Source organism: Euprymna scolopes, chromosome 22 (assembly GCF_053919585.1).
Source record: "Euprymna scolopes isolate OS-2025 chromosome 22, ASM5391958v1, whole genome shotgun sequence".
In the NCBI taxonomy this organism is placed as follows: domain Eukaryota; kingdom Metazoa; phylum Mollusca; class Cephalopoda; order Sepiida; family Sepiolidae; genus Euprymna; species Euprymna scolopes.
In genome coordinates this window covers 110017582-110044987 of record NC_136503.1, presented here as the reverse complement: position 1 = coordinate 110044987, position 27406 = coordinate 110017582, and the positions used below count along the sequence as shown (strand labels likewise).

General features: G+C 34.3%; 2 protein-coding genes across 2 annotated transcripts in view; one reads left to right on the top strand and one right to left on the bottom strand.

Moving 5' to 3' along the window:
- The window catches only part of LOC145243757 (DNA/RNA-binding protein KIN17-like), a 58473-nt gene extending 48360 nt beyond the window's left edge, over positions 1 to 10113 (top strand). The window contains exons 4-7 of the mRNA XM_080106800.1: positions 357 to 479; positions 2332 to 2431; positions 6465 to 6565; positions 9879 to 10113. Of these exons, the coding sequence (XP_079962926.1) occupies positions 357 to 479; positions 2332 to 2431; positions 6465 to 6565; positions 9879 to 9950 (396 nt within the window). The 3' untranslated portion in view covers positions 9951 to 10113. The remainder of the gene's footprint in view (positions 1 to 356; positions 480 to 2331; positions 2432 to 6464; positions 6566 to 9878) is intronic.
- Positions 10114 to 19133: 9020 nt separating this feature from the next.
- Positions 19134 to 27406, bottom strand: part of LOC145243755 (reelin-like) — a 64294-nt gene continuing 56021 nt past the window's right edge. The window contains exons 14-15 of the mRNA XM_080106799.1: positions 24334 to 24512; positions 19134 to 19355 (exon numbers count right to left, since the gene is read on the bottom strand). Coding sequence (XP_079962925.1) covers positions 19313 to 19355; positions 24334 to 24512 — 222 coding nt within the window. The 3' untranslated portion in view covers positions 19134 to 19312. The remainder of the gene's footprint in view (positions 19356 to 24333; positions 24513 to 27406) is intronic.

Genomic DNA, 27406 nt, shown 5'->3' with positions numbered 1-27406 from the left:
CAAATAAATAAGGTTACATATATATATTTGGAAATATTGTAATATATATGTAACATTATTATTTATTTGAAAAATATTGTAATATATATGTAACGTTAATATTTATGAAAAATATTGTTATATATATATATATATATACGTAACGTTAATAATTATTTGAAAGATATTGCTATACATATGTAACATTATTTATTTGGAAAATATTATATATATAAAATTAATATTTATTTGGAAAATAGTATTGTAATATATATGTAACGTGCACACACTGATTTCATTTTATTTCATTGAACATAAAGTTTTGTATTGTTAGTTTCATCGTTCTTATATTTTTGCAAAATTTTTTTTTATTCCAGTTTGAGGAAATGAAACGAGAAAAGATGAACCGCAAAGATAATTGGCTCCATGAAAACATTGTTGTGAAAATAATCACCAAAAAATTAGGCGAAAAATTTTATAAAAAAAAGGCAGTTGTTAAGGTGAGTATTGAACCCTGCTTTTATTATTATTTTCTAACTAGGAGTTCTTTTATGCATCACTATAAACAAATGGTGTTCCCTGCAATCTGAGTGATAACAAGTCTCTTCAGATTTCCAGTGCTTTCAGCTTTTATCAAAATCACTATGAATCACTTTGTGTTTTCGCAATAACAATTGCATTTCAAACTTGTAGTCATGTGCAAAACCAAGTTCCCGTCGTTGTTACGAAAACATATGAACATTCACATTTTCTATATTTTGTTCACTGCGTCTTCTTGAATATCCCCTTTCCATGATCCTCCCAGAATTTGTATGATATACGGGAAAATGAAAACATCACCTTCTAAAAATTATATAAATTGATCAAGTAGTTTTATTTTTATAAAGAAAATAATTTTTAAGCGATTAATGGGAATTCATAGACATTACAACATAAATTTGATATGTATGAATTATAAGGACCTGTGGTGAAGTGGTTAGAGCACTTGGAAAAATCAATTGTAAAAAGTGATATTCTTCTGAAGGTTGAAGATTCAATCCTCAGTGTGGGTGACTGAAAAATACAATTGCAAATTACTTAGAACCTCTATCCAGTCATGACTGACGGAACAAGAGCACGCTACCTCTGTGAAGTAAATAAAGGGTTCCATTCGGAATTCCGTCCAAATTCCTGAAACATTCCTGAGTTCGACAAGATACACCTGAAGAAGGTTGGAGGTTACATTGACTAAAACGTTGTGAAAATCACACTTAAGATGAGAACAGTAGTCTGATGAATCCAATTAATATTTTATTTTCGTATTTAAAAATGAAACTACTCGATATGTGATTTTTGGAATATGACATTTTCGTTTTGTCACAAGCACGCAAATCATGATACAGATTTTTCTTTATTTTTGTTTTTTAATATCCGGGAAATTCGGAACATGAACCAGCCTTAAAGTTCCTTATTTACACTTTCAAAGAGGCTAAGCAAACTCTGTTAGAAGACAGAAGAGGTTTATTCAAATTTGATCTTCGATTGGGAATGGGGAAACAGATTGATTTTTTGCTAAACAGTTCACTCCTTGTAAGTAAAAAAAATAAAAATAAACAAAGATCGAAACGTAAAGACAGTGAGTCAAGTAAGATAACCATTAGGTCAGCTTGCCATGATCTTTAAAAAAATTTTTCAAACCTACTTATTCTTAACATAAGCAATCTGTCACGTGAACAATTCACGCATGCATATTCGTGAAACAGTTGACAAACAGATAAAGATCTGACCCTTTAGCAGCCCTTTTTCCGGATAAAAATCGATTAAAAAGTTTTCCATGTGTTTGAATACCCTATGTATCAGATTTAAATTCTGTAGATCCAAAATTTGTTGAATATATAAGTTGATAAATGTCCTCACACATATTTTCTTAATTTTATAGATATATATAGATTTGTATGAAACCAAATTTATAAAAATGACTCCATGCTCTTTATAAAAAAAATTTATACAAAAATATTATAAAAATGACTCCATGCTCTTTATAAAAAAATTTATACAAAAATATTTTAAAAATGACTCCATGCTCTTTATAAAAAAAATTTATACAAAAGTATTTTAAAAATGACTCCATGCTCTTTATAAAAAAATTTATACAAAAATATTTTAAAAATGACTCCATGCTCTTTATAAAAAAAATTTATACAAAAATATTATAAAAATGACTCCATGCTCTTTATAAAAAAAACTTCGCATAATTTTCATTTCTAAAAACTTTTGTTCATTGGAAAAAAAGAACCAAAACATTTTTTTTCACCATTCATCAACAACCGCTTTATTTTATTGTTGCTTTTTTTGTGTTTTTTTTTTTTGCAGGAAGTACAGAATCTTTTTACGGCTGTTGTGAAAATTATTGAATCTGGAGAGAAAATAAAACTTGATCAAACGCACTTAGAAACAGTGATTCCTGCTTTAGGTCAGTTTTTATTTTTTATATTTTACACAATGTTATTAATCGCAAAAATGTATACAACATAATCACTTTATCCCTCTAAGCATTTTTTTTTCATTATTATAAACCAAAAATCCAATTTTCACGTATCACATAGTGGAGCTTGGGTTTACTTTTGACGCCTTTGTAACCTTCACTTCCCTCGTTCTGTCCTTTACTACTCACATTTCATGAGTGATGTTTCTGACAAAGAGGGAAAAATTGCTGTTTACTCGACCTGAATCTATCTAACACTTATTGTTGTTTAGTTTGGGACCTTGAAGTAGTATGTGTATGTATATCTATATTGAGTAAAACGATTCATGATTGTGAATTAAAAATCAACTCGAGTGTACGATCGTTTCAGAAACGATGTTCATTTTATTGAAATCTCCAAAACATAACAGCATGCCAAAAGATAGACTGACTGAACTAAAAACAAATTTTATAATGGAGATAAATAAGGAATATCTGCCTTACTCACGACTAAAATGCTAGTTTTATTTTGGTGTCTTTAATTTCTTCCCTCCCACCCCCGCCCTATTTTTTTGCTGATGAGGAGACTGTTTTAAAGGACAAAACTTTTGTCAAATTATTGTCAAAACTTATTGTCAATTTCAATAAAATGAACATCGTTTCCGAAACGATCGTACAATCGAGTTGATTTTGTTTGTTTTTTTCTTTTGAAATTGATTTTTAAGTCACAATTATGAATCGTTTTACTCAATATTAATATAGCTCTAGGATACCTATACCTATTGAGCTTATTATATATTGTACAATGGGCACTGTTTTCTTTAAAAAGTATTAATACATTTACTAATACATTAAAATAAACTCTGCTCTTTAAACTCCAGGTCTAATTCCATCTTAAAGATATATATATATATATATGTCCTTTAAAACATAGTCTCCGCATCAGCAAAAAAAAAGAAAAAAAAAGAAAAATATATATATATATATATATATATATATTAGTAATTTATAAAATATATATGGCGATTAAGCTACACTGAATATTCGGTGTTTCATCCACTCTAGGACTCCTCAGGCTTATGCGCGAATTCTGTGGTTGTTTATCGTTTTTATATGGTCCTCTTCTATTGAAACGATAAACAACCACAGAATTCACGCATAAGCCTAAGGAGTCCTAGAGTGGATGAAACGCCGAATATTCAGTGTAGCTTAATCGCCATATATATTTTATAAATTACTAACTAGCTCTACCTACGTATTGAGCACTTTTGAAGTAAATACTTAAAGTTTACGCATAAATCTATACTTTCGTATATTAATTTTATGTGAATAAATTAGGTAGTTATATATATATATATATATATATAGAGAGAGAGTAATTCTTGCTGTCTTCATTACCATATATATATATATATATATATATATGATTGCTATCTTTTGAATCTTCACTTCTATTTGCCTTAACGTTTTATATATAAAAAAACTGGAACTTCACTTCTCTGTGATCTGATGTTTTTTTTTTCTTGAAGCTTTAATTTACCCTGAACATCTATAATTCTGTTTTCTCGTTCTTTATGGAATTTTACCTTAAATGGATTTTACCTTATTATTCATTGGATTTTTACAATCTTTTTCTTCCTTTTTCTGATTTCCTGCTTTCTTAATCATTTTGAATCCCTATAAACTGTTACTAATTCTTTAATAACTTTTTTGATGCAAGAATGATTAATTGCATATTTGTAGTTTCTTTCAATGCATTAACCTGTAAAATTTATTGTATATTTTGCAAACCTCTTTCCTTTGATGAGAAGAATTGCATTTTTCAAAACTCCTTAGAATAAGGTCTTTTTTGTTTATTTGTAGTCCTCGTTGGATAATTAAAAATTTTGTATACCTTCCTTACAGGTTTATAATGTTATATATATATAAACGAGAAAAGACACTGATAGAAATTCAGTTGAAAAATCCTGATAGATATTACTTAAAGTAATACTTTCAAGGAAATCCTAGCCAAAAAGGAAAAGCTCAATATTTAAGAATAGAGCAATATATAATTTATATGTTATTTTCTGTGGTCCAGATTCTTTCTATCATCACCAGAATTATTTTGCCATCTTTGGTATTTTGATAACTACACTATTGACTCTGAGGTCCATTGCACACTTAGTTCAATGCTCAAATTCTATTACTCATTGGGATAATTACAATGGAATGGTATATCCGCCCAATTTCGGATATACTTTGTCGACACTGAGAAAGCATCTGGACCACAGCAAATAACACGCAATCAACGCAACAACGAATAAGGCTGCCCGGTATACTTTTCGGAATATCAATAAGGAACAGTACGCTTTCGCTATATGGGAATATCACTTTCTCCCATGGGCCTATTTTCTGCCCACCCGGATTTATAACCCCGAATGACATTGGACTCCTTCCGATAATGGACTATCCAGGTTATATCAATTTCTCTTTTTGTATAATTTTCTCCATATAATTATCCACAACCACTCAAAAAACTATTTTCAATAATTGTGCTGAAAAGCAAAATAGCGTCCATTCGCAGCTGAACATTTTGCTAACTGCATTTCATTTCCTCTGATGATATGATCCATTGTTGAAAATCCATGGATTAAGGAAATTAAAATAACCCCTTCTATATATTCCTTTGTCAAACAATAAATTCTTCAATCGAATATATGTCTCTATATGTTGTTTTTTCAGAATTTAAAATTGAACCATGAAACATAAGTGAATAAATGACAAAAACTATTTTTCAAAATTCATGATGTTTTTGTCATTTATTCACTATATTGCTCTGTAATTACATTGAGCTTCTTAAATAAGGATTGGTATATTTAAAAAAAATTATTTTTTTACATAGGCATAACCACTTATCAAGGTCAGAGACCACTCGAGGATAAGGATTAAGAGTGTACAATTGGACAATATAGTAATCGTTAGTAATGGAAATTCGGTAAATTTGTTAACTTAAGTGGAACGGCTCATCAAGAACTTGTTTACGTTAGATTTGAAGACAATCAGATTGTAGTCAGCTGGAAAACAGGAAACCAGAAGAGAGTTCCACAGGCGTGCAGTTATAAGAAAGAAACTTTGTTCATGGAATCTACGTTTAGGTTTAGGCACAGATAAAGAGTGGGGGAAATTATTGATAGTGTTTTCAGCTAGACGAGTGTTTCTTGTGAAAGTTTGGCGAATATAAGAATATATATTTCTACATCAAATGGCTTCATGTCTTGTCTGGGGGTGATTACATTAAAAAAAAAATACTTGTTTGGATTTTCTTTTTTTAAAGCAGGGAGGGGATCGTATCCAGGTGAAAAAATGAGTATTTGATATTCTATTTTATCAAGATTAGCAACGCATTAGTAGAGAGAACAAAAATTAATCCAATGATGCCCAAAAAGGTTGTACCTATTTACTATGCCTCCCCACGGGACAGAGTTAGACACCAGAGTCGTTTTTTAACGTGGAGAAAAGGTACAAAAATAAAAATTGTCTCAGTTGTGAAGGATTTCTCCTCCACTGAAAGAACGAGAAATGGAAGTGTCGCATCATGTTACTTTTTCAGTAATGCATACGCCAGAATTAAAAGCTGTTTGTAAACAAGAACAAACTATTTCTTAATAGTTTGTCATGTAAACATGCACGAGACAGCTGCATATGAATAGCAGATTTGCTGCAAGTGATTAATATTTAAGAGAGGAGAGACCATGCAGAAGATTGGAAATGTCTAATTTAGAAACTTGTCTACTTGCAAAATATTTTTCAGATACCAGATCTCTAATGTGGTTAGGGACTACTTCAATTTTTGCCAGAAATAAGGGCTCTCCTTTAGCAGATCTTTCTGAAATTTACTAGATTTGTAAATAAAATATAGGCTTTATTTCTCGCACATTTAAATGTTAGTGTAATGGAACATAAAACATGTTTGTGGAAAAGAAATATTTATTTATAAAAAATAATTATATTTTTTTTGTCACCGCAAAATATGGCTGATAAGTTTCTTATTCTATTGCAGGTAAAAAAGTGTTGATAGTGAACGGCGCTTATCGAGAGAGTGTAGCACGACTGCAATCACTGAACGAGGAGAAATTCTATTGTACAGTTACCATCGACCAGGTGAGTGTGTACAGTCGACATGTAAGGTGCACCCCCTCAGCCAAATCTTAATGTGACATGAAAAGATGTGTTTCTGTTCTATACTAATAAATAACCACTTATCAAGACTAAAACAAACACACTTGAAGATAAGGGTTAACAAGGTGGATCAGTTTTTAGTTGAAAGATGATGAATATTATGAGAGGATTGAAGATGATGAATGGAATGAACAAAATTTAATTACTTGTGAGGACGGTTTGTAATATTACACATGCATTTTAATGTTGGCATGCGGTTTATTTTAGAAAATAAATTCAAAGATTTATTTTAGGAAATAAATTAAAAGAACAACGAAAAAAAAGGGAAATTCTATATTTTTACCAAATAGAGAATTTAAGCAGAAAAATACATCATTGTTTTGTCAAGATGTCCTTTCTCCATATAAGACTTCTTGTAAGGAGGGGAGGAGTAATTGGGCTAGTGGATACTTCCATGGACTATGGAATTGACTACGATGAATGAAAACCCTATTGAACCTTTTTTTTTTTTTTTTTTTTTTTTTTTACTCACATTCATCTCTAATAAGGCGTATCACAACTTGGACATAAGGGACTACTTTTTGGGACCATGCCTAGGAAAGATCAACAAGATGTTAGTTTACATTACATTTAAACTTCTGCATATCAGTACAGTCAGGGAAGTGAGTAGGAGAAAGGGAATTTCAAAGTCTAGCTGTTTGAGGAAAGAAACTATTAGAGTAAAAAGCTTTCTGGCATTTAGGGACCTCAACAGTGAAGGGGCATGATTTTGTTGCTAAACGAGTTTGTTGGGGAGATGTACATCGAGGAGGCACAATTGCAACAAGTTAGTTGAAAGATGATGAATATTATGAGAGAATTGAAGATGAATAGAATGAACAAAATTTAATTACTTGTGAGGACGGTTTGTAATATTACACATGCATTTTCATGTAGGCATGCGGGCCCCAACATGCTATAAACTCGCAAAAGAGACAAAGAATAGAAAAGAACTTCAACTTCTGTTTCAGGTTTTAAGAAAAGATCTTTATTCCTCATTCTCCTGCCACGTGTGACTTCTCATTACAGCTGTGACGTCACTCACGTCTCTAACGTCCTCGTTCTTTTTATACTTTTTTCTTTATCCTTACTCTGATGTCATTTTGCACACGGCTCAACATTTACACAAAGTTCCCATATGCGTGTCCGTGCTCTCTTACAGGGTTATGACAAGTATTTGTTGGCATTGAATTTGAAGATGACTGTTATAGTCTGCAGAAAAGCAGTTCTGTGATTGTGTTCCACAGGTGGAAAGTTCTTGGAAAGAAACCCTGGTAACATGTAACACGGATGCAAAGTTCTTTAAAAGAAACTCTGTTCATGGAAATTCACTTGATGTTAGGAACATAGAGGAAGAAAGGAAAGTTGAAGTTGTGGTATTAAGAGGGGTTCTTGCTGTAAATGTCCTACAAGAAGGAACCAGAGATTGAAGCTCAGTCGAGTATCTTCCATGAAAATAATGCTAGAGTATTAAAAATGGACCTTGAGTTTACTTCTGGTAATCTTGTAACCCTCACCTCTCTTATTTTATTCTTTAGTTCTCGTGTTTATAATACGGCATTATCACGTTTGACACACTGGCTCCCATCAGATCACCGAAGTTAAGCAACAATGAGCCTGGCCAGTACCAGATGGGTGACTTCCAGGTGCTGTATGTGTTCTCCGCATTGTTTCCAGTTGTCTTTAACTTCCCCTTGCCACCAGACTCAAACAGTGCTGATTCAGGAGAGGCGTGGTTGGTGATTGGGTAACTCTTGCCTCACAATTACATATACAGCTGCCCTTACAGGGGGTATCCTTTGTTTTGCGAGACTGAACGGAGGCATCGAATTCCTCACATTCCATGAGCAATGTTTTTGATGAAGGGGGGAAAAAAATTTCTGTTTTTTGGTCAAAATTTCTGCATCTCCCCCTTATTTTAGCATGTTAACCATGTGAAGAGGCATATAAATAAGCGGCCATGGTTGGTGTGTACCTGGTGAACGGATGCAGTGGTGTGCAAACCTGAAGCCCTTCAGATTCAAGAATAATGCGCTTATGCAAATTTAGGTGTTGCTGGGAGTTTGAGCTGGCAAGATAAAAGACAGATTTTTTTGCTCAACAGATATTTTTTCGTTTATGAACGCCATCTTATTCGCTGTATGTGATTTATTGTTGGGAGAAAAAAGAAGAGGACTGCTGTTACTTGTGTAAAGAGCAAACATCTTTGTTGTGTGAAAAAAATAGCACAAAATAATCCGTCTGTGTAGTTATAATAGTATAGTAATGTTTCTCAATAGTAATGTTTTCCAAGAGTAGTGCAATGTCTTCTAAGAATATGATTAATTATGATACCTATAGAATTATATTTGGCATTAAATGACCCATAGATAGTTGATATGCCGTAAAGCAAATCAACTCCCCACGGAACAGAGTTAGACACCAGGGTCGTTTTTTAATGTGGAGAAAAGGAACAAAAAAATAAAAATTGTCTCAGTCGTGAAGGATTTCTCCTCCACTAGCAGAACAAGAAATTGAAGTATAGCACCTGAAGAACAGATACTACACTTTGATCTTGTCTCCGCTAACAACTTTTAGGTTATTTGTTTAGCATGTATGCGTGTAATTGTTTCGAAATTTCTGATTTAAACAAATAAAATGAACGCATCTAGACATGGTGGTTGGTTACTTGACCCCCACGCCATCCCAACCCCTTCCTGTTTCAGTCTTGATGTCTAGTCTTTCTCTACTCTATCATTATTTCCATGAAGAATGCTCGACTGAGCTCCGATCCCTGGTTTCTTGTCAAACATTCACAGAAGGAATTAAGACAAAATGGAATTTCCATGAGCAGGACTACTCAGCTTTCAAACACCTGAGATTGCTTCCCTACAGGCTATTACCTTCATCGTTTTGCCATCTTTATTACATCTGTTTAGTATGGCTTTCAGAAATTGACTTTCAAACGAACCTATCTCTGGCCAGGTCTTTATTTATCCTTCAAAGCTATTAGCACTTGTGTTTTCCTTAGGCATGCCCTGTGAATTGATCCTGCTATCTCAACTGTTCTCCATCGATTAACCCAAGAACTTTCATCATCCATATTCAGTTTAACGTCTGTTTTACATGCTGGCATGTTTTTGTACAGCTTTTAGAAATTGACTTCCAAGCCGACCTGTCTCTGACCAGGTCTTTATTCATCCCTCTTTCTATCTAATCGATCCTCATCACTTCCTCCCATAAAGTTTTATAAATCTTTTTCTTTTCTTATTTCTAGGGTCCGCTCGCCGGCCGTACACTTGAGAAGATGCAGTACGAAGATATAAGCAAAATCTACCAACCTTCATGAAAAGAGATTGTTGTCGAGCCGCGAGTCGAACGGTGTTCTCAGGAGTTTACATAATGGAACAAACACTGCCATCATCACCATTACCATCTACATCATCATCATCGTCTACATTATTTAAAACAAGTTGAATAAAAGAATGGTTGAGCTTGTCAGTGAATATATAGACTATAGAATTATACAGTTATTTACTCTTTGAATATGAGTGCTTAGTTTTGGGGGATGCGGAGTTATGACTAGGCCTATGACAAGAGAATATTCTTTACATTATTTTGACTCTCTAGTGTATATCAGTTAATATCTTATATGTTTTTAGATACAGTGATGTGGTTCTCAATTGATTAACTGTGTCAGATATATACTCGAGAGTCAAAACAATGATAAAAATATTCTCTTGTCATAGCCCCAATTATCACAAAGCATCAGATCAGACAATCCTTGGTTTGTATTGTCTGTGGAAAATTTTTTTTTTGGTGTCTTTGATAAAATTCCAAACTACTTAATTGCCAACTTTACATTTTGTTGATTGTGATCCAATTCTGCTACTTTTTTAGTAGAGTTGGAGGTATGATTGAATGATTTAAATCTAGCTCTATGTTCCAATACTTGAATGCAACTAGAAAAAAAAAGTGAAGTGTTGGGTCATTGAGGACAAGTTTGGTTGTTTGAATTGGAAAAAAAATGGTGCTTATTTAGAATTACATTTGACTAAAAAACAAAAGCAAGAATACAGAAAAATTTTTATGATGTACAAACTTGTCATGGAACAAAAATTTGATATTCCAAAAATCGTTTAAATTTTTTTTTTAATTAATAAAATCAAATTTTACAATTTTTAGCGATTAAAGTTTGTATTATTTTGAATACAAACAAAATCTCTGTAGTCGAATTGAATTGTTGCCCTTGCATTTTGGCAAAATTTAAAACAATATGGCCACTCCTAGCCTCTTTGGTTCCTCATAATTTGATTTCCTTAAAAAAAAAACTACTCTATCAATTTATCTGATTTTTGGAATGTGATATTTTCGTTCCATGATGAGTATGTACATCATAAAGATTTTTTTGTATTTTTGTTTTGTAACTACCACTAAACAAGCATCAAAGTGATTTTCAAAACAAATAAAAATAAATTAAAAAATAAAACAAGAAAATCTTTAAGCATTAAAATAACGGTACTTGTACAGTTTAATCAAGACATTAAAAAATGAAAATATTGAAAAAAGTTTATTGTACATATTTGTTATGGAATGAAGTTCTCTGAAAAAAAAAAAAAATAAAAAAAATTTTCACTTAATTTGATCGAGTATTTTTTTTTTTTTTTTACTGTGGAAAAACGTTTTTATGACAGCGTGCTGAAGATAGCCAAGTTTGGATTTTTAGAACATACCATAGAGAACTAACTCAGTTTAAAGCGCCGACACCCCCTCGTCCCATGTTTATTCTTCCTAAAAATCAAAACATGGCTACCTTTTGATCCGTATCATAACAAATTGTTTTTACCTGTTTAAAAAAAATATACTTCATCAAATTATGAGAATTTTTTTTTCAGAGAACTTCATTCCATAACGGATACATACAATATAACTTTTTATTTTTTTTTTATTTTTTTTAAAAAATATTTTCAATTTTTAATGTGTTGATTAAACTGTACAAGTACCAAAATAACTGTTTCAGAGTTTTTGAGATGAGGATTGATAATTTTTCTTGTTTGAACTACTGTTCTCATGTCCTTTTTCAGGTCTGAAATCTGTATGGAATTTCAAATAGAACCCTTTATTTAATCTATGATGATAATTTTTGTTACATCAGCAATGACTTGGTAGAAGTATTAAGTAATATTGGTTGCTTAAATTACCATTTCTAAGTTTTTGCAGCAACTGTAGGACAGTTTTATGTTAGGTTTTATTGAATACTAGCATTTCAGCCCGGCGTTGCCCGGGTGTTTGGAGGTGTATGTTGAGCTAAAAAAAAAAAAGTGTTAGTAGGAAGGCAGGCTCGAACCCGTACCACAAAGGAGGAAAAGAACGTGAAAAAAACTGGAAGTAATGTAGGTTTAAATTAAGGCTAGACAATCGAAAAGAGGGGATGACTTTCGAAAATATGGGCGAAAAAAGCGACACCTTTTTTAGCTAATTTTTCGGCATTTGTCCTCTGAAGGAGCGAGCTTCAAAATGATACTGATCTTGTGAAAATCCGTTGCCTCTGTCAAAAGTTTTAGTCAGACATGCAAACATACATACATACATTTATATATTGATAGCTCAAATTTTCGACCCAAACCGATTAAAAAGCCTGACCTATCTCTGAATATCCTTTATGTAAAATTTCAAATTTTTAGACCAGAAATTGAGTAATTTGGTAGAGACCGCAGAGGTTGATTTTTTTTAAAACATTGACCCCTATTATGACCCCTTAACATTTATTGTTTTGGGCTCAAATCAAGTTATTAAGTTAGATCCATGTCCAAGGAACCTATATCTAAAATTTAAAGTGTTTAGACCCAAAATTGTCGGAGGAGTTTGGTAGAGTTATCAAACGTCAAATCGTTGAACTTTGACCCCTTAACAGCCAAATTTCTGGCCGAAAATGGATTACAAAGATTTTCCCAAATCTCAGTACCCGGTATATCAAATTTTGAGTCTATAAGACTGAAAATTTACAGATTTATTGCATTGGGAAATGCACACACAGACAGACCGACACTTTCACTTTTATAGATATATAGATTTTGTGCAAGAGTTTGGTTATTGTTTTTCGAAAAGATTTAGGAAACTTTTTTTTTTTTTTACATAGGAGTCACCACTTATCAAAGCCCAGAAGTCACTCGAGGATAAGGGTTAAAGAATGTACAGTAGTCTATGGGACAATATTGTAATAATCGTTAATAGTGTAAATTTTGTAAATTGGATTACTTAAGAGGAATGGCTCATCAAGAATTTGTTTACGTTGGACTTGAAGACAACCATATTGTAGTCTGCTGGGTAGCAATCAAACGGAAGAGAGTTCCACAGGCGTGCAGTTCTTAGAAAGAAGCTTTGTTCATGGAATTTACGTTTAGGTTTAGGCACAGATAAAGAGTGGGGGAAATTATTGATAGTCATTTCACTTAGACGAGTGTTTCTTGTGAAGATTGGAGCTCAGACGAGCACTTGCCATGAAAATTATAAAGCAGAGACAGGCTAGCAACGTCTCTTCTGTGAGAAAGAGGTTGTAGGGAAGAGAAAAGGGCTTCTCCTATGAGGCTACAAAGTCTATTCTGAAGAACTGTCCAGGAAGGATAAGTCCTTCCTAGCAGCTCCTACCCAGATGTGACAGCAATACTCCATCCTTGGACGTACCTGGCTCTTATATAGGTAGAAAATTCCATCAGCAGGTAGATATCTGCTGGATCGATAGAAGGATCCCACCATTTTTCTAGCAACCTTGGCAACAGATTTGATGCATGTGTTCCATTTCATATCAGGAGTAAAGGTCAAGCCCAGAAGTTTGTCAAAACATGGAGCCTCCCCAAGACGAGAGCCATTCATCCCAATTGATGCCAGATGGAGATCAGTAATTGTTTTTCTATTATTTTTGTCGTAACATAAGATAAATTATTTCAATAAAATCAGATTCATTTTTTTTTTTTTTTTTTTTTTTAAACGTTAAAAAGAAAACTTTTTTGATGGATCAGTTTGAGTCTGTGAAAATTTAATTCAATACCATGATGGTTCTTTACCAAGACACTGCATAGCCAATTGGTCCCCTTTCTTGAAAGGTTGCTAATCTCTGTTTTAGACTGAAAGTGTTTACAGCAAAAGGCTATTCATTTTTTACCATTTAACAAAAGTTATAAGGAATAAAGTTTCTTTTTTTATCAGGGTTGTACGGTTGAAGGTTTTGGAAGGAGTCTGAGGCAAACTAATAAAAATATTAGGAGTCAGAGTCAAAATTTTTTAATCTCAAAAGAACCAACAGACAATTTGAATATTGGAAGGCTTTAAAATAACATGTCTGAGTTTGTACGTTTTAGCATGTTAGAGTTTGTACACTTTGGAACATTGGGAGGTTGAGTCAGATCTTATAACTTTTAACTCCACAACACTGTTCTCATACAACATTGTGTGTTTGTGTGATCGTCTTTATTAGCTAAAATGTTTATTCGGCAGAGGATAGTCACTCATTTTCAACCATCTTTTTGTTTGAAATTTATAAAATTGTTTGTCTGGTTATATTGTTTCTTTTTTTTGCATTCTCTAAATGTCTAATGGCTCAGTATACGTATATAAAAAAACTAAAAAAAAACAAACAAATTATTAAAATAAAAACCTTGTAAAAAATATTGTTTCACTATTTTTATTGAAAATGTAAAATTCAAATTTTAATTTAATCCTATGTTATTCCTTAACAAAAAAAAAATGTAAAAAGTCCCTGACCATGTGTAAATTGTGAATTGTAAAAATTAAAAAAAAATCTTGTCCTGAAACGTAAAATAAAACTTTTGTTGATTTAATTATTTTGTTTCTTCATCTTTTTGTCATGTTAGCTAAGGTGTGTGTAGTGTGTGTATGGAGGGGGGGGGTTGAAGGCAGATTTTTTTGTTGGCGTGTCTTGATGAGTGATGGTCACTCATCATCAGTGAGAAAGCAGGCTGATTACCAAATTCCCATTGTGCATTGTCCATTGACTGACATTAAAAAAAAAAAAAAAAAAATGGCACTACAAAATCCCTTTTGAATTCCCAACCAATTGTTTTTCAACTTTTCATATTTATTTTTCTTTACGATTTGGAATCTTCATTCGTACTTTATCGTAATCTACCTGTCCACCTGACTCGGGTTTTTTAATGTAGGGAAAATCCAGCTCTTTAAAAAGGGGCAGCCTGGATTGGGGCATAAATTTAAATTGCCTCAGTCTAGAAGGATATCTCCTTCACTGACTGAGGACAAGAAAGTTGAAGTGTAGCATCAAACAGATGCTTCATATTCACTTCTATTCAAAACGTCAAGCACAATTTTGAGAAAAGTATTTTCTGCGTGCTGTTTTGATACAAAAATACTGTATATTTCCGGGACTGACTTAATATCCCCCACCCCACTCTTTAAAATATAGTAATGTTAATTCGTAAACGGTTTCTGTCATTTCCAGGACTGACTTAATATCCCCCATGCCACTCTTAAAAATATTCATGAAATATATTAATGTTAATTCGTAAACGGTTTATTATACGGATTATTTGAACTATTGTTCTCATCCTGAGTTTTATTTTCAAAACGTTTTGATCGATGTAACCTACGATCTTCTTCATGTGAACTAAAACGTTATGAAAATAACATGCAAGATGAAAACAATAATCCACAGAATCTAAATAATATGAACACCGTATATTTTGGCATATAAGGCAACCGTCAGATAAGATGAGGTACAAAATTGGAGCAAATTTTGATAAATTTATTATATATCGGTTGTATAAGTGTGTGTGTGTGGAGAGCAAGTAGATAGGGACACGATCTCTGCAATGTTTTTTGTTTGTTTATTTATAAAAAAAGTTTTGTAAGTAAAGTTTTATATTTTTTAAAATTCATTTTATTTTATTTTATTTCATTTCGTTTGTAAATAAATCTGCGCAACATCCATTTCTTTTTGTTTAATCAAACACCACTGCCTTGTGGGCCTTATCACAGCAAAAGGACAAGAGATGGGAACTCTGACTTCAAATCCTACTGCTGCCTTGCAGTTTTCCTTAAAAGGCTATGGAACCTCATTCAGGGAGAAAAGGCGTAGTAGCGGACACGATAGGGCGACTGTTTGCCTCACTGAGATTACTTTCGGCCAGAAGCTGCGCACCTCCTCTGCTGCCAGTTGTCATGGGTTCGCTCCACTCCACTGGATATGAACATTAGAGGTTCAGAGGGTGTCTATCTGATACGCAACAGATACTGCACCTAAACTGCACAAGCAAGTTTGGAGCCAAGGTGGAAAGTCCTCTGGTGACGGAGTGAGACTACGCCAACACCGAGGCCCCAACTAGTCATCGTCAAGATTGACGGACTGCATGATGACGACGATGATGACTTTTAAAAAAAATTTTTATTTCAGAAATAACATTGAACTTAGATTCTTTTATGGCATCTTCGTTTAGAAGAAAGCTTTTCATATTATTTGGATTCTTCGGCTACTAGTCTCATCTGGAGTGCCATTTTCATAATGTTTCGGTCTTCAAGTGTATCTTGCTAAACTCGGAAATCTGCACTGAATTTCAAATGGAATCCTTTAATGCTTCACGGGGTAGTATGCTCTCGTTCCGTCAGCCATGACTGAACAGAATTCCTAAATAATTCGAGATTGTGTTTTTCAGCCGGCCACACTGAGGATTGAACAGAAGAACATCATTTTTACAATTGAAATTTTCCGTAGCACGGGTACTTGCGGACAATTCTAGTATGAATTCTACACAGACACACACACACACACATAAATATAAATGAAATAAGAATTACAATTAAGTTTACAAAGATAATCCAAAACAGCAAACTTAAAGTATATTATAAATATTAAGACTTTAATTAATCCTAATCAGATGTAAAAGCTCAATAGAACCAAATAAGACATAGAGCTTATAATAAGAACAAATAATTAATAAAACATGTTAAAAACACTTTAAGAAGAGTTAAAAAAATTCTAATTTTCAAAAATGGAAACACAAATTAAGTGGACTGTTCTTAATTCTCGAAGTTTAAAAAAAAATACTTTCCTTCTCATCAGAGTAGGAATTAGCAAAATACGGAATCGGATCTTGCTTGCAAAATATTTAGCGAAACTACACGTAAGCCATAGAGCTTACTTGGTAAAAAATAGTGAAGCAGAGGGAATGGGGGGAAAATATGATTTCACGTGAATGGATGGTCGGCTGAAGAGTAGAAAATCCAATAACGGTAAAATCCAAGAAAAGTTGGTTAAAGTTCCGTATCTAAAATTAAAAATCCAAAGGAATCGCGTTACATGAAGATATTTCGATGTCATCCAAAAGGCAGAATTCCGTGAAATAATTCACAAATTGGTACAAGGAAAAAAGAGTGAGTTCAAAATATTATTATTAAAAGATAAATTGTGCGTAGAATGAAGAAATGGAGAGATTTTAAGACGCTTCTGCTGAGGCCGATTTTTTAAGTATGAATCCGTGGATTAAGGACAATCCACTTAATTTGTGTTTCCTTTTTGAAAATTAAATATGTTTTTAACTCTTCTTAAAGTGTTTTTAACATGTTTTATAAATTATTTGTTCATATATATATATATATATATATATATATATATATATATTTATATATTTCGCCGATATTTTTGAAAGTCATCCCCTCTTTTTGATTGACTAGCCTTAATTTAAACCGTCGCCACCTCCGGTTTGGCGATGGACGCAACAGCAAAGACGTCACGTTTTTTTTTTCATTTTCTTTTCTTCCTTTGCAGTACGGGTTCGAGCCTGCCTGCCTACTACCACCGTTTTTTTTTTTTTTTGCTCAACACACACCTCCAAACACCCGGGTAACACCGGGAACCTAGGCTAATCTATATATCTATAAAAGTGAACGTATCTGTCTGTCTGTCTGTCTGTGTACATTTCCCTACGCAATAACTCTGTCAATTTTTAGTCTATAGACTCGAAATTTGAAATACCGGGTACTGAGATTTGGGAAAATCGATGTGACGGGTGTCAGCCAGAAATTTGGCTGTTAAGGGGTCAAATTTCAACGATTTGACCTTTAGGAATTCTACCAAACTCCTCCGACAATTTTGGGTCTAGGCACTTGAAATTTTAGATATAGGTTCCTTGAACATGGATCTAACTTAATAAAGTGATTTGAGCCCGAAACAATAAATCTTAAGGGGTCATAATAGGGGTCAAAGTTTTAAAAAATTAACCATTTTTTTTGTTTTTTTTTTTTTGCTTTTTTTGCACAGCATACACCTCCAAACACCCGAGCAAGGGGTCAAAGTTCAACGATTTGACCTTTGAGAATTCTACCAAACTCCTCCGCCAATTGTGGGTCTAAACACTTGAAATTTTAGATATAAGTTCCTTGGACATGGATATAACTTAATAACTTGATTTGAGTCCAAAACAATAAATGTTAAGGGGACATAATAGGGGTCAAAGTTTAAAAAAATTGACCGCTTTTTCTTTTTCTTTTTTTTTTTTCTCAACATACACCTCCAAACACCCGGGCAACGCCGGGCTGAAATGCTAGTAAACTATAAAACATACAAACGCCTATATTCATTCGAAAAAAATAAAATTGAATTTTTGTACTTTATTATTGTTATATTTAATTGAATTTTTGTACTTCATTATTGTAATATTTAATCGAATTTTGTACTTCATTATTGTAATATTTAATTGAATTTTTGTACTTCATTATTGTAATATTAAATTAAATTGTTGTACTTCGTTATTTTAGCGAAATGCGACATCTGAAAAAAATGTGTTTTCATTAAAAAAACAACAATAACTACTTACTGTTTTTATCAATTTCAACAATAAGCAATGTTATCTACCTAATTGCCATGTCAAAATTAGTTAAATATTTCTGGAATATTAAATAAAACACGTATTTCATTATTCAATGGGAAAAAATAATTTCGGCCATGTTTGCTCTGTCACGTGTGACATGTGACGTAAACACAAGGCAATAACGCATAGTTTGTAATGTCAATAAAGAAGGGTTTATTAAAATCAAAACAGGTAACAAATATACATATCAAATGTTATTGCTTTTAACAACATGGATCAAAGCTAAAAAGAAAATGGCTAGTCAGAACCAAATATTGATTTTTTAGACGAAATCTGTCAATGACAAAAATCTAGAGATAGACCAACTTTACTTTATTATGTATATATGTATATATGCGCGTGTGTGCGTGAAAATTGCAGGTGTGCATATTCTGTGATGACATCAATGAAGAATTAATATTTCATAAATTTTACATCTGAAATTTTATGATAGCTATTGCAGAATTGAATAAAATCTAAAAATGTTTATTTTGCTATGCAGTGTTTTTCATTATTATCTAACATACCGTTCTGCTTGTCTTTCATGAGTTCGTAATAACACAGCCCCCACCCGCCCTGCATCTAATCTAAATATGATCAAATGTGAGAAATACTATGAATAAACATCTTGCTTTTCCTTCATCAAAAATCCGTCCTTTTGTTTTTTTTTTGTTTTTGTTTTTTTGTGTGTGACAATTTCGTATTTTTGTGTTCGTCAGGATAAATTGAAAAGAGAGAAACCGACTGAAGCAGACGTTGGGAAATCATCGTTGTCGTCGAAAAAATTTGTTGAAGAAGGGGGGAGACAATTTACAACTTGATGTCATCACCTGCCTCAGCGGCTGATTTGTAAACTGTTTGGACGTCTGGTTTTTGTTCTGTAAAAAAAAAAAAAAATAATAAAAAAAATAAAAATACGAATTATATTTGTGACGCGACAGATATGCAAATGTAGATAGAAACTATAGAACTGCACGCCTGTGGAACTCTGTTCCGCTTGCCTGTTTCCCTCCCGACTTCAACCTAGATGTCTTCAAGCCCAACACAAACAAATTCCTGATGAACCGCCCCCCTCTAAGTAATTACACCTTACCAATTCTCCAATACTATTGCTACACTATCCCTTTGATTACTGTACACACAATAACCCTTATCCCTGAGTGGCCATTGGGCCTTGATAAGTGGTGAACTCCATGTAAAAAAAAAAAATATCAGCAATAAATGCATATTTATAAAACAAATATAAACAGCATATAGGGTTTGAGCCTTCAACCTTCAAAAAGAGTGTCACTTAAAACTGAATATCACCCAGTACTTTATCCGTTACGCCATGGGTCCTTGTGGAGTCATAGGCAAATATAAACGCATGCACTTATACATAAACAACATATACACAGAAGAGGGGCACTGTTTTCTTTTTTTTTGTATACAAAGGAATCACCACTTATCAAGGCCCGGAGGCCACTCGAGGATAAGGGTTAATGAATGTACAGTGGTCAAAAGGAACATGTCGTAGTAATCGTTAATAGTGGAAATTTGGTAAATTGGATTACTTAAGGGGATGGCTAATCAAGAATTTGTTTACATTGGACTTCAAGACAACCATATTGTGGTCGGAAAACAAGAAAACGGAACAGCGTTCCACAGGCGTGCAGTTATTAGAAAGAAGCTTTGTTCATGGAATATACGTTTAGGTTTAGGCACAGATAAAGAGTGGGGAAATTATTGATAGTGGTTTCAGCTAGATTAATGTTTTCCGTAAAAGTCAGGACAGGAGGGAAGCATAGATTAGAGCTCAGACAAGCACTTGCCATGAAAATAACGATGAAGCAGAGACAGGCTCGCAACGCCTCTTCTATGGGAAAGAGGTTGCAGGGAAGAGAAAAGGGAATCCCCCACTAGACTGCGAAGTCTATTTTGAACTCTGTCAAGGCAGGATATAAAATTACGCCATGGGTCCTTGCGAAGTAATAGGCAAAATTGAGTTCTAAGTGACATTTTTTTGGAGGTTGAAGGTTCATTCCTCAGTGCGAGTGATACTGAAAATATAATTACGAATTACTTAAGATTTTTAACCGGTCATGGCTGACGGAATGAGAGCATGTTACTCCTGTGGATTAAATAATGAGTTCCGTTTGAAATTTCGTATATCTTTTCGATTTGGACAAAAAGATTCCCGAGTTCGATAAGATACTCCTGAAGAAGGTCTGAAGTTATATTGGCTGGAACGTTCTCAACATGACAACAGTAGTTTAAATAATGAAGATCAGTTAAATAATCTTACAGCGACAAATACTGGTAGTGCACAACACATCCAAATTATTACTGTTTAAATTATGTTGTTTTGGATTATGGCATGGCAGTGCCGGATTTTGGAGTCGGACGACGACGGAAAATACCAGGTTCTCAAATATGTCCCAGAACAGAGGACTTCAAGTTATATATAAACAAATGCTTTTGTGGGTCAAGAGAGAGAGAGAGAGAGAGAGAGAGAGAGAGAGAGAGAGAGAGAGAGAGAGAGAGAGAGAGAGAGAGAGGAAGACAAAACGCAGACCAAACACGTCGTCGCATTCCTAGACCGTCGCCAACCACGTCTCTCTATCTCTGCTCCATCGCCGAAATGTGGCTTCCCTGTAAAATATTACAAGTACTTTGACGGTAAATACTTGGACGAATTCAAAGCACTAGTAGCCCCTCGACATAAATACCCTCGACAAACCCGACAAGCAGCAAAATCCCACCCCTACACTGTAGAGATGCTTAGATGTCGAAAAGCTTTCTACTCAACTAGCTTCTTCCTTCGAACTGCTAGACTTTGGAATTCCCTTCCAGGCCCTATGTTTTTCCGACTGTACTGACATGCAGATATCCAAGTGTAATGTGAGCAGACATCTTGCTGTCCAACTCCCTACATAGTATTCCTGCAAATCTAGTTCCAAATAATAGCCCCTTACAACTTAGTGGCACTGTGTTTGGGATGAAAAAATAACAGTAAAAAAAACTGTAATATGTAGAAAGTCTTACAATGCAGAAGTAACAGAAAGACATAGACTGAAGCAGATAAAGAGGAAGTTTATTACAAATGCATGTGTATATATTTATATATTTCATACACACATTTTATTTATATTTGTATTGTGATTACCTGTGTCAGCTGGTCTGATGGAATATCCGTATTCTATAATATTTCGAGCATGCGACGATATCAAAGCAACATTATGGCCAGATAAAATAACACGTTGTGTACTGAATCCGCTGTTCCAAAAACAAGAGGGAGAACCAGTGCGATTTGGTGTTCAACGTCTCAAGTATATCTTGCTTGATTCCAAAGCAATTATTGCACGAAGATTCAAAAATACAAATCCTGGTTGCCCCGTCACTAATATACAGAGAAATCTTCAAAATGCTCAGTAAGAAATCGAGAGGGTGTTTGAATGATAAAAGGTTTACTGTTATCACAAATATAATCAGCTCTTCTTTTTCTGTATGCTTTATTCTTGTGTCAGAGTGTTCTGGTTAATTAGTAAAAAATATGACAAATAAAAGAAACTAAGCTAAGCTTAATAACACACCAACGGAAACAACTACTTATTCAGGTCGTGCCATAATATGACCTATAGGAAAGTTATAAATGATAACTTTAATTGGTGAAAAAAGCGAAAGAGAGATGTTATGACATGAGTTACCGTTCCTTGGATAGGAGTTACTTGCCCTTGAATAAAAGCGGGTTCACTTGCTTTTCGGGTGCAGCTCTTGTATGGTCTGTTAACTTCATAGTTCAACCTCGACTATCGGCCTGACAGAAACTGGGTAATTTCGATGCCCTTTTTGTTGCCAGACTGATGCAAAATGTTCTGTAAAGTTTTAGGAGGTCCACCTTCCCAGGCCTTACCTCTGGGCTTTCGGAAGGAGCAAATTTATCGCTTGTTGCCTGAAATATCCTTACTGGGGAATACCAACGGGGTTACTCAGGCATATTTGTGCAAGGTCGAATTTCTTCTTCTCTTTGAGCACTGACTTATTTTCCTACCTTCCGATCTTGTGTCACATCCTCTCATGGTGGAAGCGAGATAAATATCGGCCTTTGTAATCTAAACATACCTTTGTGTTGTCTTTCGTTACTCTACTAACCCCAAGTTTAACAGACCTTTTAGTGTTGCTGTAATATATAGAGAAATCTCCAAAATGCTTTGCTGAATCTTGCTTCCCTAATAGCTGCAAGATGGCCTCTATGGTACTAGTGTACAAAAATTCTTGTGAAAGGACCGATTCTCTCAATTTTCGCCCTGTTAGTCTCCCCTCTCTCTCTCTTAGCTAAAATCTTTGAGATCTGAATTAAGCAAGCACTAGTCCAGCACCTCGTAAAGGAAAATCTTCTCTGACAAACAGTATGGATTCAGGCAATGTCATTCTACTGCAGATATTTTAACAGTCATCTATGAATGCATATACCATGTACTGGGCGAAGCCAGGGCTGTAGTCCTTGATATATCCAAGGCCTTTGACAAAGTCTAGCACGAAGAGCTGCTAATGAAAATTAAATGCTACGGTATAACTGGACGTATACTAAATATAATTAGATCCTTCTTAGACAATAAGACCATCTAGGTTGTTATTGATGGACGTACATCCAAGCAGCATAACATTAATGCGGAAGTGCCTCAGGGATCGATCCTTAGACCACTATTATTCCTGATATTCATAAACGATCTCCTGGTAACATTGTGTCCGAGATGGGTATATTTGCTGATGATATAACGCTCTATAACATGCATGAGGGAAGAATGGTTATACATTAATCTAAGACAATGCCAGAATCGTTAGAAAATGACTTCTAGACCGTAGTGGAATGTGGCCGCAAAAGGATGGTAACATTTAATGCTAGTAAGACGAAGCTGCTCTCCTTTAAAAATTACAAGACGCCTCTCCAACCGCCTATATCCATGAAAAATAACACACTACCTGAGAATTCTTCCTTTAAACTCCTCAGCCTAACATTTGCAGACAATATGAATTGGAACAAATACATTGACGACATTGCAAAGGCTGCTGCAAAGAAGGTGGGCCCCTCTATCAAGCTAGAAGATTACTCACACCTGAGAGTATCCTGTATCTCTACAAGGCCACCATTCGCCCATGCATGGAGAAGTGCTGCCACATTTGGGCTAGTGCATCCACCACTAGCCTTTCCCTCTTAGGGTTCAAAAAAGAGTTGTTAATCTAATATGTCCCACTTTGTCAACTCAGCTCCAACCCCTGTCCCATCACCGCAATGTTGCATCTCTGTGCCTGTTTTACAAATATTTTAATGGAATATGTTCTGATGAACTCGTTACACTCGTGTCCCCTCGACGTATATATCCCCGACAAACCCACTTAGCAACAAAATCTCTCCACTTCACAGTTGAGGTTCATAAATGCCAGAAAGCTTTCTACTCTAATAGTTTCTTCCCTCGAACAGCTAGACTTTGGAATTGCCTTCCTGCTACCTGCTTCCCTAACTTTACTGATATGCAGAAGTTTAAATGTAATGTAAACCAACATCTTGTTAATCTTTCCTAGCCATGGTCCCACATAGTAGCTCCTTACGCCCAAGTGGCGATATGCCTTGTTAAGGGTGAATGTGAGTAAAAAACAATTTAAAAAAATAACATGAAAGGCTTGCTTTATTAAACTGTTTGGGAAAAGAAAGAGCCATTTTAGTACCTTCTAATTTAGAGTCATTCCAGGGGAGGTAAATCGGTTCATAACATCACAAGTGAAAGAGAAAGGGGTGTCGTAGGTGGATGAAAGTGATAAGGGGGAGACGATAGATAGATAGAGAGAGAGAGAGAGAATCGTGGAAAGAATACTTACGCTAATATTTCTACATTATCAATCGCCCACTGATCGTGACCTTGACCGCCGTGTTCTGGTTGCCACCATCGGAATTGCACGCCGACCTTACTTAAGTCTCTTGGAATATCGTAGGCAACTTGTTTGGCGTTTAAATAATCCCGAGGTTCGTGACGAGCAAGTAGTTTCCATTCAACACCCTGAAGAAAAATATGACAAAATGAAAAACGGTTAATTTTTTTTTTTTAAATATGTTTCTTTTTTTATGACAAAATGACTATTTATGATAAAATGAAAAACGGTTATTATTTTTTTTTCTTAAATATGTTTAATATTGCAGATGCAACATTGCGGTGATGGGACAGGGGTTGGAGCTGAGTTGACAAAGTGGGATGTATTAGATTGAAAAAATTTTTTTGAACCCCATCCAAGAGGGAAAGGCCATGTAAAAAACGATTAATTTTTTTTTTAAATATGTTTTTTTAAATGTCATTTCAAATGTATTTTTGTTAAGGTTTTTTAAAATATGTTTATTTTTTAAAATGTCATTTCAAATGTATTTTTGTTAAAAGTTTTTTTAATATGTTTTTTTTTTAAATATCATTTCAAATGTATTTTTGTTAAGGTTTTTTAAAATATGTTTATTTTTTAAAACATGTTTTTTTTTTTAAATATCATTTCAAATGTATTTTTGTTAAAAGTTTTTCCTCCCAAAAGTTTTATTATTTGAAATAAAATCATTTTAAAAATCGACCAAAAAACATTTGTGAATTTTGTATCTGGGCTATATTGTTCTTGAATACCATTTATCTAAATAGCAAAAGAATTTGAAAAGATGAGTTTGTTTTGGGTGCTGAAACCCGGGAATGAATCAACGACATTTAGATGAGTTTCTTTTCATCAACGACATTGGCGATGTTTTCTTTTTTTTTTTCCTTGCATTTTCACCGCAAACAAGACACATTGCTACTTTGATGTAAGGGGCTACTATCAGGGATATAAGCTACAGGAGTACTATGTAGGGAGTTGGGCAGCAAGATGTTGGTTCACGTTACACTTGAACTTCTGCATGTCAGTACAGTTGGGGAAGCAGGAACCCGGAAGGGAATTCCAAAGTCTAGCGGTTCTGGGGAAAAAAACTACTGGAGTAGAAGGCTCTCTTACATCTAGGGATCTCTTCTGTGAAGGGGTGGGATTTTGCTGCTTGTCGGGTTTGGCGGAGGTTCGCTCGTAATATCACAGTTATAGTCGTAGCAATAGTCTTTGTTTATTCTTTTCATCAAAACATGAGACGATAAGCAAGACCCATCAAAAACGCATGGGAACAACATGGGGTCCAAAACAAAACTGACCCTTACGCAGAAAAATCTGTCTCCTTTTATTCAGCCATTTTGGACCCCCAACAGCACCTAAACTTACATTGTAACGTGGCTGTTACACTTTGCTTTAGAAATTCATAAAAAATAAAACTGGAAAGAAATAAATAAAAATCGGCATTTTTTTCCTTCTTTTTTAAATAAAAGCATTTATTACTTTTACTCCCTCGTCTCGACATCACTTAAGATGTCTCTCGTTGCCACATGTCCATCTAACCTGGTTCGCGTTTCTCTTTCTTCCGACCGCACGCTAGTTTCAGCCAGCTAATTCTTGCCTTCATTTTACCCGCCTGTTTCCTTTTGTGTTGACTCTTTTCTCCCCGACCACGTGGTCCTTTTTTCTTTTCGCGCCAGTTCACAATACTTCCTAATTTGCATATGCGTTCAAACGCTACTCCTGCTGCTAATTCAATCGCTTGCCATCCATCCTACAGCTGCTGCTGATTCTCTCATACGCATTGATATGCGTTATGTTTGGGCATAACTATTCTCGCTTCACACTCAAATGATTCTAGGTTCATGTGCCATCGTTTCCTTGCAGCGGGCACATACTAATCATAGCCGCTTATTTCTAGATCTTTCCACCCATACCACATCTTGCTGCCACAACCGCAAATGACTTTCCATTTTTCCCTTATTTATCTAAAACCAAATGGAATTTCCATGAACATTATTTTTTTCCAAAAATTCTCATCTTTGCAAAACATTGCTACTAGACTGTCTCACTGCAGACTACAACATGGTCGTCTTCAAGTCGAATGTCAACAAATACTTGTAGGTTTGTCCTCTTAAAAAGTCAAGTCTCTCATCATCCGACTGCAATTATACGACATAATCCGATTGTCACACTGGTTCTCATTAGATCACAGAAGTTAAGCAACGTTGAGCCTGGTCAGTACTAGATGGGTTACCATTTGGGAATACCAGGCGCTTTATGTAGGAGGACGGTGACACCTTTCTGCAAAATCTTCAAAATGAATATTTCTGTTTCGAGTACAACTGAAGTATGGTACCTGATTTTTGGCTTTTTAAACTTTAATTCAAGCCATTATATATAAAAATAATTTTATAAAATAAACAGTAGGTTCTCTACAGTGCAATGTAGGTTACAGTGTATTATGAACTAAGCCACTGCAAGAGGCATGGGAGCTTCTTCCTGGTGCACTGCGATGAGTCCCCAGCTAGAGCAGGTAATCAATCGATTTGATTAAAAAAAAATATGGACGATTTCACCGATTTCTATAACAATAAAAATATGGGAGTGTGAAACATTCGTTGATTATCATTCAATCTCGGGCAATGTCAGCTCACCCTGCTAGTAATATATCTACAATTATATAAATGCAACTTTATCCGCGCGTGCGTGTGTAAGTTCGTTCCTTATAGACTTCGAAACGACTGAACAGATTTTCTTAAAAATTTACAGAATTTTAGTGGATAAGTTTGGGAGTGATCTTACTTAAGTTTTGTCTCAGAATATTACCGATAATCGATATCGTTACTTTAATTTATCTATCATCGGTAAAGCCAAGGTTTTCCATTTCGTCGCTTAGCAACAATGATAGAACAACGGGCCATGAAAATTCTACTATGGGTAAGTTGATAGCGTGTTTTTTTTTTTTTCATGGCGTGGTATGTAGGTTCAAACCCCGCATGTAAATTTCCTAATGTTTTTTTTTTTCGTTAACTGGAAAAGAAGTTTATTTATAAGATTAGAA